The sequence below is a fragment of the Cebus imitator genome, unplaced genomic scaffold, assembly GCF_001604975.1.
Source record: "Cebus imitator isolate Cc_AM_T3 unplaced genomic scaffold, Cebus_imitator-1.0 Scaffold392, whole genome shotgun sequence".
Lineage (NCBI taxonomy): Eukaryota > Metazoa > Chordata > Mammalia > Primates > Cebidae > Cebus > Cebus imitator.
The window spans coordinates 1682076-1695160 of record NW_016107707.1 but is presented as its reverse complement, the minus strand read 5'-3'; the positions used below and the strand labels follow the sequence as shown (position 1 = coordinate 1695160).

The following is a 13085-nucleotide window of genomic DNA, read 5'->3' as shown; positions in this document are numbered from 1 at the left end:
ATGTATTTACTGAGTGTGGGTGAGTCCGTGGGCGCCTTCAGTGTGTGCGAGGGTGTGTGAGGACATGCATGTGTTAGTGGTGTTCTGGAGCGTCTTCATGTATTTAGCGAGTGTGGTAGGAATTGATGGGCAAGTGGCTGAGAGTTTGTTGCAAGCGTGGTCTGTTTGAATTGTGTGGGTGTATGCGTGCATTCAAGCGAGTGGTGTGTATGTCCATGAGGGCATACAAGTGGGCAGGTGACAGCATGCAGATGAAGTGGGAGTGAGCGCCTCAGTGCATTTGAGCCACTGTGTGTGTGAGGGTGAGCAAGAGGGAGGCATGAGCATGTGTCAGGGGATTACTGGGAGTGTGAATGAGATGAAGTGTCAGTCAAGCTTGGTGAGTGGGTGAGGCACAAGTGTAAGTGTGCATGAGTGTGAGCATATGTGTAAACGTGTATGAGTGCCTTGCGTCAGTGTGAGCACGCATGACGTGTTACTGTGGGTGCATGTTAGTGAATGTGAGCATTTTGCTTGTGTCAGTGAGGGAGGTTGTAACAACACTACAGGCATGAGTGTAAAGAGAAGTGGGTGTGAGTGTGGGCACAGGTGTGAGTGGGTGAGTCATCACTTGTAACCAATGTGCTTAGGAATTTGAGTGCATATGTGAGCTTCGGGATGCGTTGGGAGGGGTAAAAGTGTACATGAGAGCATCTATGAGTGTGCATCAGTTTGCATCTTAGGTTGTGTGTGCATATGAGTGACTGGGATTGTGTGTGTGTCAGTGATTGCGACAGTGGTGTGAGTGCACCTGAGAGAGTGAGGGTGGGTGTGTGTGCCCGTGAGTGTGTCTGAGTAACTTGCTGTGGGTGTGAGGATGCGTATGGCGGTGTGAGAGTGTGTGTGAGTGCACGTGCGTGTGTTGAAGGAAGGCGGGTGTCCTCGTAAGCCTGGATGGCTGACGGCAGGGTGGGGGAGGTGTGAGGCGAGGGCAGGTCCTGTGGGGCTGTGGGAGGGGTTCCTCAGGAGGGCCCAGCCTCCGAGCCTCAGCCTCTGCTCAGGGAGGAATGGAGGCCTGCAGTCAGGCAGAGCAGAGGTGGACCCACTTGTGTCAGAATCCAGTGTTGTAAACCTAGTGAAAACTTCCCATTTTGTTAATGCAGATGTGTTAAACTTGGATTGGAAACTTACGGTGCAGATTAAATGTAAGCAAGATCATGGAGGTATTTAAAACAGGAGATTTAAAAAAATATAATAGATGTACTGTTGCAAATTACTGCTATTTGGATTATAGATAATTTTCCTATTGCCTAGAAATAACACATAGGTAAAATTCTTTAACTAGTTTTAGTACACAGTTAGAAGGTTCTAGAAATGCGTATAGTCCCAGCTACTTGGGAGCCCAAGGAAAGAGGATCACTTGAGCCCAGGAGTTTTAGACCAGCCTAGGCAACATAGTGACACCCCATTGCTAAAAAAAGAAAAATTCTGTGAAATGTTTTTCGAACTAACTTAAAAGCCTTCTTCCATTCCTCACTTTGAATTAGTTTGAATTAATTTACAAAGTGCAACATATTTGTAAAGGAGTTTATTGTAGAAAATAAAATAATAGGCCAGGCGCAGTGGTTCATGCCTGTAATCCCAGCACTTTGGGAGACCGAGGTGGGTGGATCATGAGGTCAGGAGTTGAAGACCAGCCTGGCCAAGATGGTGAAACCCTGTCTCTACTAAAAATACAAAAATTAGCTGGGCGTGGTGGTGGGCGCCTGTAATCCCAGCTACTCGGGAGGCTGAGACAGGAGAGTTGCTTGAACCCAGGAGGCAGAGGTTGCGGTGAGCCGAGACTGCGCCACTGCAATCCAGCTTGGGCAACAGGGTGAGACTGTCTCAAAAAAAAGAAAGAAAATAATAAGTTGATTAAAAAAATAAGGTTTGCACTCATGATTTATCTTTAGGGACTTGTTACCAAGAGTGTTTTGTTTTCCTCCTGCAGCTTCTCCAAACAGGCTGGTGTGCCGGGAGCAGCACCGGAGCTGGTGCACACTGGGGTTTGTGCGGAGCATCGCGCTCACGCAGCAGGTGTGCGGCGCCCTCAGCTCCCCGCAGTGGATCACGCTGCTCATGAAGGTCGTGGAAGGGCACGCACCCTTCACTGCCGCCTCACTGCAGAGGCAGGTACTGTGCTGCCAGGCAAAACCAGTTCTCTGAGAGCAGCATCGCACACTGAAGTTCCCTGCCCTCAGAGTCGGGGCCTTTATTCAGTAACGAGTGCAGAACGGGTCTAGAAGTGACAGGGTGGGTTCTCTGGAGGTGAGGGGCAGAGGTCCTTGACAGTCGGTAAGTTGTTAAACTTTAGTTTGCCTGCTCTGCTCTTAAGTGGTAAATCCTGCAGGTACTTTCTCATCTGCTCCACAGGATTCATAGTGTAATCATCCTAAGAAGAATGAAACTAAAAGTCATTCTTTTTTAATTAAAGAAACACATGCACCTCTCATGTCGCTTTTTTCTAAAGTCCCTGACAATCCTAGTCACTCATCAACTTGAATGTAATTACCTGACTGTAAAATAATGAATCTCAAAATTTTCACATGATTATGAGAAATTTTCACATTGACTTTCACATTTCAATTTTCACACTGTGTTATAAGAACAGAAAATAAAGAGAAAACAGCAATCTGTAATTTCTTAATCAGACTTTTTTAATGCTTGCCCTTTTAAATTATCTTTTTCAGATCTTAGCTGTACATTTATTGCAAGCAGTCCTTCCGTCGTGGGACAAGACCGAAAGGGCAAGGGACATGAAGTGCCTTGTGGAGAAGCTGTTCAGCTTCTTGGGGAGCTTGCTCACTACTTGCTCCTCCGACGTGCCGTTGCTCAAAGGTGGGTAACCGTCTCCCTTCCCTGTGCCCTGGGGAAGAGCAGGGCAGCAGCTTCTCCCATGTTGCCTCCTCAGAGTCCACACCGAGGCGGCGCCGGGCACGCCCACAGGCCTCGCTGACCGCCACCCACAGCAGCACACTGGCCGAGGAGGTGGTGGCCCTGCTGCGCGTGCTGCACTCCCTGGCGCAGTGGAATGGGCTGATCAACAAGTACATCAACTCCCAGCTGCGCTCCATCACCCACAGCTTCGCGGGAAGGCCGTCTGAAGGGGTGGGTTTGTGTTCTCAGAATTCATTTAGTTGAACGGTAAACCTGTAGGGACTGGGCAGCTCCATGAATGTCCCTGGTCGAGCTGGCTGTTTGCCGTCTGCACTAGGCCCAGTTAGAGGACTACTTCCCCGACACCGAGAACCCTGAAGTGGGGGGCCTCATGGCGGTCCTGGCTGTGATCGGGGGCATCGATGGTCGCCTGCGCCTGGGCGGCCAAGTCCTGCACGATGAGTTTGGAGAGGGCACCGTGACTCGCATCACCCCGAAGGGCAGAATCACCGTGCAGTTCTCCGAAATGCGGACGTGCCGCGTTTGCCCACTGAATCAGCTGAAACCGGTAGGGGACCTTGGACTCAGTTACTGTGTGAAAGGGATTTGGCTTTACCCTAGAACCCAGCTCCAACATTAGCACTGGAAAGAACTTGATTCTGGTACTTCAGGTTTGCCTTCCAGGAGGCTGCCTGACCCAGGAAGGAGAACCACCTCTCTTCCCTCCCCTGAGCTTGGGCTTCTGTGGTAAGCAGGGCCTCGCTCACAGGGCATCGAAAGCAGTGGTTCGTGTGTCTTTTAGCCTCAGAGCCGTGAAGAGGGCTTTAGCCCCCTAGAAGGTAGTGTGCATCTATGAGGTGGTTCTAATTATTTTAAAATGTGAATTTATGAAGTTTACTTGTTATTGAACAACTCAGGTTTTTAAAAAAACTTAAACATGATTCCTTTTAAAAAAAAAAACCTTTCTTCATGTAGAAAATGCTTAGTTGTTTTGAGTGGCATGACTGAATGTAGCAGCTACTGTCATTCATTCTTGCACACCTATGAATCAGGGATGCACAGGGAAAAGGAGTGACTTGCATTATTTTGATGTAGCCCAAGTGCAATCTTACAATATTTTCTTTTTTTTTTTGGAGTGAGAGTTTCACTCTTGTTACCCAGGTTGGAGTGCAATGGCACAATCTTGTTGGCTCACTGCAACCTTCACCTCCCGGGTTCAAGTGATTCTCCTGCCTCAGCCTCCCAAGTCGCTGGGATTACAGCATGTGCCACCATGCCTGGCTAATTTTGTGTTTTTAGTAGAGACGGGATTTCACTATGTTGGCCGGGCTGGTCTCAAACTCCTCACCTTGGGTGATCCGCCCACCTTGGCCTCCCAAAGTGTTTGGATTACAGGTGTGAGCCACTGTGTATGGCCTGACTATATTTTCTATGAAAGAAATGTATTTTTTATTATAGGAATATATACATGTTGTAGAAAACTTGAAATATATAGAAAATACCTGAGAAGATAACCACAACAATGATGTAATTATTGTTGACAGGTTTGTAAAGAAAAACTAATATAGATATGTAACATACAAGTCTGCATGTTGCCTTTAATGCCATTTAAAAAAATTATTTTCAGCTATAAAAAGGTTTATGGGTATGTGTGGCATTTCAGGAGGAAGCCCATGGTTTTGATGACTTCCAGAGCGTTTCATTTGTTATTCGTATTGGCTGCACGCTGACAGCTTCTGTGTTCTCTCCAGCTCCCTGCCGTGGCCTTTAATGTGAACAACCTGCCCTTCGCAGAGCCCATGCTGTCTGTCTGGGCTCAGCTGGTGAACCTCGCTGGAAGCAAGTTAGAAAAGCACAAAATAAAGAAATCGACTAAACAGGCCTTTGCAGGTCAGGGTTTGCTGCTTCCTGTGAAACAGCTGCCGTCTTAAACTCGTGTTGTTTGTACTGTGTTCTTTGGTGAGTGAGTTCCCAGGCCTGCCAACGTCCTGGGGTTCACGTGGGCTCACCGTTTGTTGAGTTGTGGTTGGGAGTGTAACCCTGTTTACGGAGTAACGAGTTTTCAGGTCAGCCTTCATTGCCATGAACCCTCTTCTCAGGGTCACCCTTTATCCCTGAAGAGAAGTCTGTCTTCTCCTCTTCCGTGCTCCTCACCATCCCAGTGCCCTGTGGCCCACTCACCCTGTTAGAGCATGGCTCCCGGCGTGTTCCCTGCCTGATCTAGGGGCCTCTGTCCTGGAAGCCACCTGGCCTGACTGTGACCTTCACGGTGGCTGAGACTGTAACCCTGCTTAGCTCTGCCTGCCTTTGGGTCTAAAATGGAGCTCTCCTGAGTTTCTTTCACTGTTCCTAGGGAGGTCTTCTCTCTGCTTGTTCTTCCTGTTCTGGAAATCCTCGTGGCTTCACCCATAACTTATGTCTTATTCTGCCCACTCTTCTTGAGTTTTCTCCCCTCTTGCTCCCACAGACCTATGATTGCTGCTTCAGCATTTTTGATGTAAACACCTTCAACTCTGGACCTCCCATTCATGTGTCTGCTTGAAGGTGCAGTGCCTGTAAATCACCACCTTTCTAAAATTCAGCTGGCTTTCTCTGCTAGCTGCCGCTTACATCATGGTGAATAAACCTGTCTGCCAGTTAATCGAGCCAGTGCCCTGGCAGCACCTGCGGCCCTCCTTCCCTGCAGCCCCATGCTCTCTGTGCTGCTTCTGTGGCCTCTGCCATTGGATAAGACTCGGGCATTGCTGCTATCTTCCTTAGTTAAAAAGCTGGTGTAGCTGACGGATTCTCTGAGAGTCTCTTAGATGAAGAGCGAAGGTGGCTGAAACTTAGCAACTTGGGGAACATTTGATCGTGTTAATAATAGCTAACACGGTTCTAACTGTGTTAAAGCATGGACTCCTGTGTGCCATCAGTTTAGGTGCCTGGAGAGCAGGGAGGAAGACCCAGGAGGCAGAAGGTGCTTACCCAGAAGCACCAACCATAACACTGGGCAAGGCAAGCCCTTTGTCCCTGACAGTGTTTGTGGTCGGCAGACTCCCGAAGGGCAGAGTGTTACTCCTCACCATTCTCACCGAGTCTTTCCTTCCATAGGACAAGTGGACCTGGACCTGCTGCGGTGTCAGCAGTTGAAGCTGTACATCCTGAAAGCAGGTCGGGCGCTGCTCTCCCACCAGGACAAACTGCGGCAGATCCTGTCTCAGCCAGCTGTCCAGGAGACTGGAACTGTTCACGCAGGTATCTTTTTTAAAAGTATTTTATTTTATTTATTTTTTTTTTTTTTCAGATAAGAAAGCCGAGAAGGCAAACAGAGTTCTTAAAGCTTTATAAGAAAGGCAGTAGAAAATAGACAAGGATGTGGACAGTCAGTTCATAAAAATGGACATAGATGGCTTAAATATGTGGGAGAAAGACACGTGGCCTGCCCAGCAACCACCAACCGTGAATAAAATCATCATCATCTTATAAGACAAACAATATGAGGGCATCTGGTGGGTGGGGAGGGAGAAAGGTATTTTCATGCCTCCCATTTAAAGTGTGGCACGTGGGTCAGCAACATTGATGGCACACAGGCATGTGTTAGAAACGCAGACTCCCAGGCTGCACCCAGACCAAAGCAATAGAACCTGTATTGTAACAAGAAGACCCTAAGCTGGTTCTTCAAATGCCCGCACAGCAGCACTCCATGAACACGCTGCTGGGAATCGAAGTTGGTGTAGCCATCTAATGGGCGCTGGAGGAAATGAGTCGGACTTTGAAATGCATAGATGTACCTGTGTATTCATATACTTTGACCCAGCAAGTCATTCTGTGGGAATTTATCACACGAAAAGGCATGTAAAGATAATGTATTCACTGGCCAGGCGTGGTGGCTCACACCTGTAATCCCAGCACTTTGGGAGGCTGATGCAGGTGGATCACGTGTGGTCAGGGGTTCAAGACCAGCCTGGCCAACATGGTGAAACCCCGTCTCTACTAAACATGCAAAAATTAGCTGGGTATAGTGGTGACCGCATGTAATCCCAGCTACCTGGGAGCCTGAGGCAGGAGAATTGCTTGAACCCAGGAGGCAGAGGTTGCAGTGAACCGAGATTCTGCTACCGCACTCCAGCCTGGGTGACAGAGTGAAACTGTCTCCAAAAAAAAAAAAAAAAAAATGTATTCAACAATGTTGTTATGGCTTCCTTTTTGGTATGGTTTTTGTGTTGAAAAACTGTAGACACTAAAATACCCACTCTTATGTATCCGTGCAGTGTAATACAGTGTCATTCAAAATGATGGTACATACATATAGTAGTCTTCACTCAGTATCCGTGGGGATGGGTTCCAAGACCCCCAATTATACCAATTATACTAATGCTCAAGGCCCTTCTATAAAATGGTGTAGTATATGCACATCCTCCCAAATACTTAAAAAATATAAATCATTTGTAAATAGTTGTTATCCTGTACTTTTAATTTGTTATCTGTTTATTTATTCTGAGTATTTTTGATCTGTCATTTGTTGAATCTTTGGATCAGAACCCATGGATACTGAGGGCCAGTGTATATGTTTATTGCCATGAAAACGTGAAAATGGTACCTAAGGAAACAAAAGCACATTGCTACATATATCTGTTTATAGATAAGCCATAGGTTCATCTGTGTAGCGCAATATTGACACAGTAATCTTTGATGGAATTTTGGCTGTTTTAATTTTCTTTATATTTCTCTATATTTAGTTTTCTGGAATGAGCTTGTGTCACTTTTAATAGAAAAAAACAAATATTTTTCCATCACCTATTCTTGAAAGACATGCAAAGTCTTTTGGGGGGAAGCTCTTGTCTATGATCATTGCTCTCTAGGGTGTGGATGAGGTGAGGAAATGAACGCAGTGGCTCCGTCCGTCCTCTGGGGCCGGGGGGCGGCGAGGCGTGTAAGTGGTTCCATAGGCGTCTGGAGCCAGTGGCAGCTGAGCGCGGACAGGCAGCCTTTGGAGGCTGCGGCAGACAGATGCCAGCAGACAAGGACTGCCGGTGGTGGAGCCAGGAAGAGAGGGTGAAAGTGGCGAGTCTGGGAGCGTGTTGAGCAGCTCTGCCTTGCTTGGAGTTCAGGGTATCTCGACGTGCAGTGGGGCTGAGGCTGGATGGGTGGTTGACGTCCTGCTGCAGAGTACCTTGGAGAGCAGGGTGAAACTTGAGGCCCACCTGGGAAGCTGTGGCAGGGCCACATGGAAAGCATTGACCTTCGGGCGATGCACCTGCTAGTAAGGTACAGTAGTATCTGACACCAGAGATGACAGAGATGGAGAATTGCTCCTGTGTCAAGTGATGAGGGGGAAGGCATGGAAAGGGAAAGAAGGATCTGGTGGAAGGAAGGTGCCGTCCACTGTGATGGTGTAGTCTTGTAGATAATAGCTATGTGGGAATCCAGCAAAAAATGGAATGTGGCTGATGTTTCAAGCTTGAGATGAGGGGAGAATTCTGAGTAGTGCATTTGAAGAAAATAAGCAAGTCCAGTAGAATGTGGAGTGTTCGGGTTTGTTTCCTAATCTTAGGAGGAGAGTAATATACTGAACAGAGAGAAGTTGAAAACAAAGAAAAAAAGAAGAAAAAAGCAAGGGAAGAAGATGCTGTGAAATGAATTTTAAACCTGCTGAGGATGAGAGAAATTGATGGAAAGTATAGATTCAATCAAATAGTGGAGGTTGTAGGGAGCATGAAGATTTCCCAGGTGTAGAGATTGGGAGATTAGAGCCTGGGAATCAGATTGGCTCTTCTGTTCTCCGCTCAGCCCACTGAGCAGTTGCAGCAGACCTGAATCAGGAGGGCAGAGCAGGGACTCCAGACAGAGCTAGATTGACAAAACTGCCATGCCCCTGGTTTTGTAAATTTTTAAGGGAACACAGGCACAACACTTGTTCACACCTCATCTCCAGCTGCTTTTGCTCTACAGTGGCAGAGCTGAGTAGTTCGGACAGAAACTGTACAGCCCATCAGCCTGTTTACTATCTGGACCTTTAAGAGAAAGATTTCCAGCACCTGGTCTAGCTAGCTGAAATTTTCACCAAACAAAACCAGCACGTGCAAATGCTGTGAGTACCTGGCTGAGCACCTGGATTGTGTGAAGTGGCTTCAGGGCAGTGGGTCTCCCTGGGGCTGCGTCACACAGCGTACTAAAGGCTGCACCTAAAGCTACTCATAACAGACAAAAAGCCATCGCCCTGAGGACATGACGCATTTGGAATTGGGGTCACTTAATGATCCGAACAAGGCCTAGCTAGAAAACCTACAACTAGAAATATGCATATGGGATGTGTCTGTGTTGAGGGTCACTGGAGCTGTGAGTGAACAAGAAAGAAAGTGTGTAGGCCAGCCGTAGTGGCTCACACCTGTAATTCCAGAGCTTTGGGAAGCCAAGGTGGGTGGATCAGCTGAAGTCAGTAGTTCGAGACCAGCCTGGCCAACATGGTGTAACCCTGCCTATACTAACAATACAAAAATTAGCAGGCGTGTTGGGATGTGCCTGTAGTCCCAGCTACTGGGAAGGCCGAAGCTGGAGAATGGCACAATCTCGGCAGTTGCAGTGAGCCAAGATTGTGCCATTGAACTCTAGCCTGGGCAACAGAGTAAGACTCTATCTCAAAAAAGAAAGAATCGGACCAAGTACAGAAATCTGGGAAGGAGCATTTGCTGGCTCTAAGAGACGGCTGCACTAATGAAGGACAGCTATCAAAAGCAGGAAGTGAAAGTGGTTTAGAGGCTAGCTGTTTTTTTTCTCTTTTGAGATGGAGTCTCGCTCTGTCGCCAGGCTGGAGTGCAGTGACGCGATCTTCACTCATTGCAACTTCTGCCTCTCTGGTTCAAGCGATTTTCCTGCCTCAGCCTCCCAAGTAGCTGGGACTAAAGGCACACGCCACCACATCCAGCTAATTTTTGTATTTTTAGCAGAGACGAGGTTTCACCATCCTGGCCAGGATGGCCCCAATCTCCTGACCTCGTGATCCACCCGCCTCGGCCTCCCAAAGTGCTGGGATTTTGGGAGCCACTGCGCCTGGTCTAGAGTCTAGTTTTTGTTTGATGTCTGAACCTTGAAGATTTTGATTTTCTGTTACTGAATGGGGCAGAAGTCATACCTGATTCAGCATGCTCAGTGTATTCTCTTTAATAGTAAAGAGGCGTTTGCAGTTGAAAATAGAATCTTATACATACTTTGTTTTTGAATTCAGATGACGGAGCAGCAGCTTCACCTGACCTTGGGGACGTGTCTCCTGAAGGGCCGCAGCCCCCCATGATCCTCTTGCAGCAGCTGCTGGCCTCGGCCACCCAGCCGTCTCCCGTGAAGGCCATATTTGATAAACAGGAACTTGAGGTACAGCTGTGCAGCCTTGACCATTTTTAATCCAGAGTACTAAATTGTGAACCATTTTTTTCTAGGCGTATATTTTCTTAATGATCTGTTCTGAATTTTAAATGACAGTATCCAAATAATTCTAGTGATTCATTAGGGTTTAACCATGTTTGTGCATCCTAGTTAAAGAAAGAGAGAGTTTAAGTTTAACCTTATTTTGGATTTGTGTAAATTGTTAACAAATACTAACTAGACGCAGCCTGGGTGAAATGCTCACAGCTTCATGAAGGGATCTTTTTCCAGGAAGTAGAATTACTGAGAGCGGCTCATCAGGACTGTGGCACCCGCTTGTTTGTTTCACTCACTCGGGAGTCTCTTCGGGTGCGCTCTGGTGCCACCAGGCTCTCAGCTCTCCCCATGTTGTGGAGCAGGTGAGGGCAGCCGTGAGGATCATGGTCAGGGCTACGGGATGTGACTGGGTGTAAGAGGGTGGGAGCTTTCACGGCTGGCAACATGGAGGATTAGAGGTGCTCCAAAATCTTTTTGCTGTATAATACATAAAAAATCTGGGTAGAGGCTGGGCGCGGTGGCTCACGCCTGTAATCCAGGCACTTTGGAGGCCAAGGTGAGCAGATCACCTGAGGTCGGGAGTTCAAGACCAGCCTGACCAACATGGTGAAACCCCGTCTTTAAAAAAAAAAAAAAAGAAAAAAAATCTGGATAGTATATCAAAGACAAAAATAAAACTATCAGTACTCAGTTTGGTAGTCAGAAATTACCCCAACAGAAACCCTCAGAGAGCAGGGCCCTTCTGAGAGCAATGGTCCAGATGAGGCAGCCACTGCCTTGGGCAGATAGGAGGGCTCCCCCAGTCCTAGAATGAGCTGGAAAGATGGTGGGGGGTGCAAAGGGAGAGAGCAGGAAACGGGTGTGGGCTGGGAGGGAGGAGGATGGCCAGGAGCTCTTCTGAACTCCAGCTTCTTCTCAGGTCTGGGAACCTCTGAGGTGAAGGTTAATTTTTTTTATTGTTTGAAACAGAGTCTGGTTCTGTCGACAGGCTAGAGTGCAGCGGTACGATCTCCGCTCACTGCAACCTCCGCCTCCCAGGTTCAGGTGATTCTCCTGCCTCAGCCTCCCAAGTAGCTGAGACTACAGGCATGCACCACCGCACCGAGCTAATTTTTGTATTTTTAGTAGAGACGGGGTTTCATTGTACTAGCCAGGACGGTCTCGATCTCCTGACCTTGTGATCCGCCCACCTCAGTCTCCCAAAGTGCTGGGATTATAGGCGTGAGCCACCACGCCCGGCCGGTGACGGTTCATTTTAAAGGGCATGTTTGTGCCTCCAATCTCCCTGGTAGAGATGAAAAGAGGACGCTGGGCAACGTGAGAGCACGTGGGTGGTGCAGAGCCCACAGTCGTGCTGGGAGGTGCTGAGTGTGTTGGCCTCGGAGGCCACGTGGAGTTGTCCTTCAGGAATGGGGAAGGGCTGTTGAGCTCCGTGGATTCTGATGGAAAGTGGCTGTTGTTCTTACCTCTTCTGTATGGAATGTCTTTTTTCCCTGGTTGCTTCGAGTATTTTCTGCTATCTTTGGCTTTCTGCAGTTTCACTAAACCGGGCCCATGTATGCCGTGGTGGCTCACCCCACTGTCGTCCTTGACATTTGCTTAAGCTGCTTGCATTTTTGGCTTGATTTTTGTTCCCCTAACAAATTTGGAAAGTTTTGACTGTTATATTTCCCCGTCTTGCTCTTTTTGTTCTTTCCTGGAAATACTCTTATACAACTGTTACGCTGTTAGTGAGTTTCCTTTTAGGAGTTTAATAGAAAGTCTTTTTTTTCCTTGTTTGTAGCTTGATTAGTTTGTCTGGACCTGTTTGAAAGGTCAAGATCTTTGCTTTGTTGGGCCTAATCTGTTGTTATGTCCATCCGAGAAATGCTTTATTTTCTATTTGTTACATCTCTTATTTCCATTTGGCTCTCATTTTATAATTTTAGATCTCTTCTGACAGTTCCTTTCTTCACCCTTAAATCTATCTTTTTTTAAATTTTTTTTTATTGTTTTTGAGACAGAGTCTCACTCTGTCACCCAGGCTGGAGTGCAGTGGCACGATCTCAGCTCACTGCAACCTCTGCCTCCAGGGTTCAAGCGATTCTTCTGCCTCAGCCTCCGAGTTGCTGGGACTACAGGTGTGCACCACCACACCCGGCTGACTTTTATAGTTTTAATAGAGACAAGGTTTCACCATATTGGCCAGGCTGGTCTCAAACTCCTGACCTTGTGACTCATCCCCCTCCCAAAGTGCTAGGATTACAGGTGTGAGCCACTGTGCCTGGCCAAATCCATCTTTTACTGGACATTTTTAAACATACTTCTGATAGTTATGTTGGATTTCTTGTTTGCCAATTCCAATGTCCGGTCCTGTTGGTCTGCTGCTCTTTGCAGTTTTTTACCTTGATGATAGTCAGTTACTGGTGGTTGTTCTTCACATATCTGAGAATGTTGATTTCGTTCTGGATTCTTTGGATGTTACATTGTGTTGGCCCTGGGTTCTGCCTCCTTCTCTGGAGAGTGGGGAGTTTTCTTCTCACAGGCAGTTCAGGACCCGGCAGTCCTCCGTCCTGAGGTGGCTTGGTGCTAGGCTTTCTAATGATGTTTTATGCTGCCCTTACCCTGGCTCTGGATCCTTAATTCTGGGGATTTAGAATCTCTTCTGTGTTTCACTGGAAGCCTCGACATTTTCCTTCCCACCCCTAGTTGGTTGAGCTTGGGTCTCAGTTGGTGTGCTGGCCCTGGGCAGCCTTCCAGCGGTCCCTCTGTGCCCAGCCCAGGCAGCTGGGGAGCCCTGCAGCCTTCCA

At 47.6% G+C, this 13085-nt stretch overlaps 1 protein-coding gene across 1 annotated transcript in view; it reads left to right on the top strand.

Annotated features, from left to right (window-relative positions):
• HERC2 (HECT and RLD domain containing E3 ubiquitin protein ligase 2) overlaps positions 1-13085 on the top strand; it is a 211465-nt gene that overhangs the window by 109441 nt on the left and 88939 nt on the right. Inside the window, exons 39-45 of the mRNA XM_017508492.2 lie at positions 1973-2154; positions 2712-2859; positions 2933-3129; positions 3236-3466; positions 4650-4788; positions 5992-6135; positions 10106-10248. Coding sequence (XP_017363981.1) covers positions 1973-2154; positions 2712-2859; positions 2933-3129; positions 3236-3466; positions 4650-4788; positions 5992-6135; positions 10106-10248 — 1184 coding nt within the window. The remainder of the gene's footprint in view (positions 1-1972; positions 2155-2711; positions 2860-2932; positions 3130-3235; positions 3467-4649; positions 4789-5991; positions 6136-10105; positions 10249-13085) is intronic.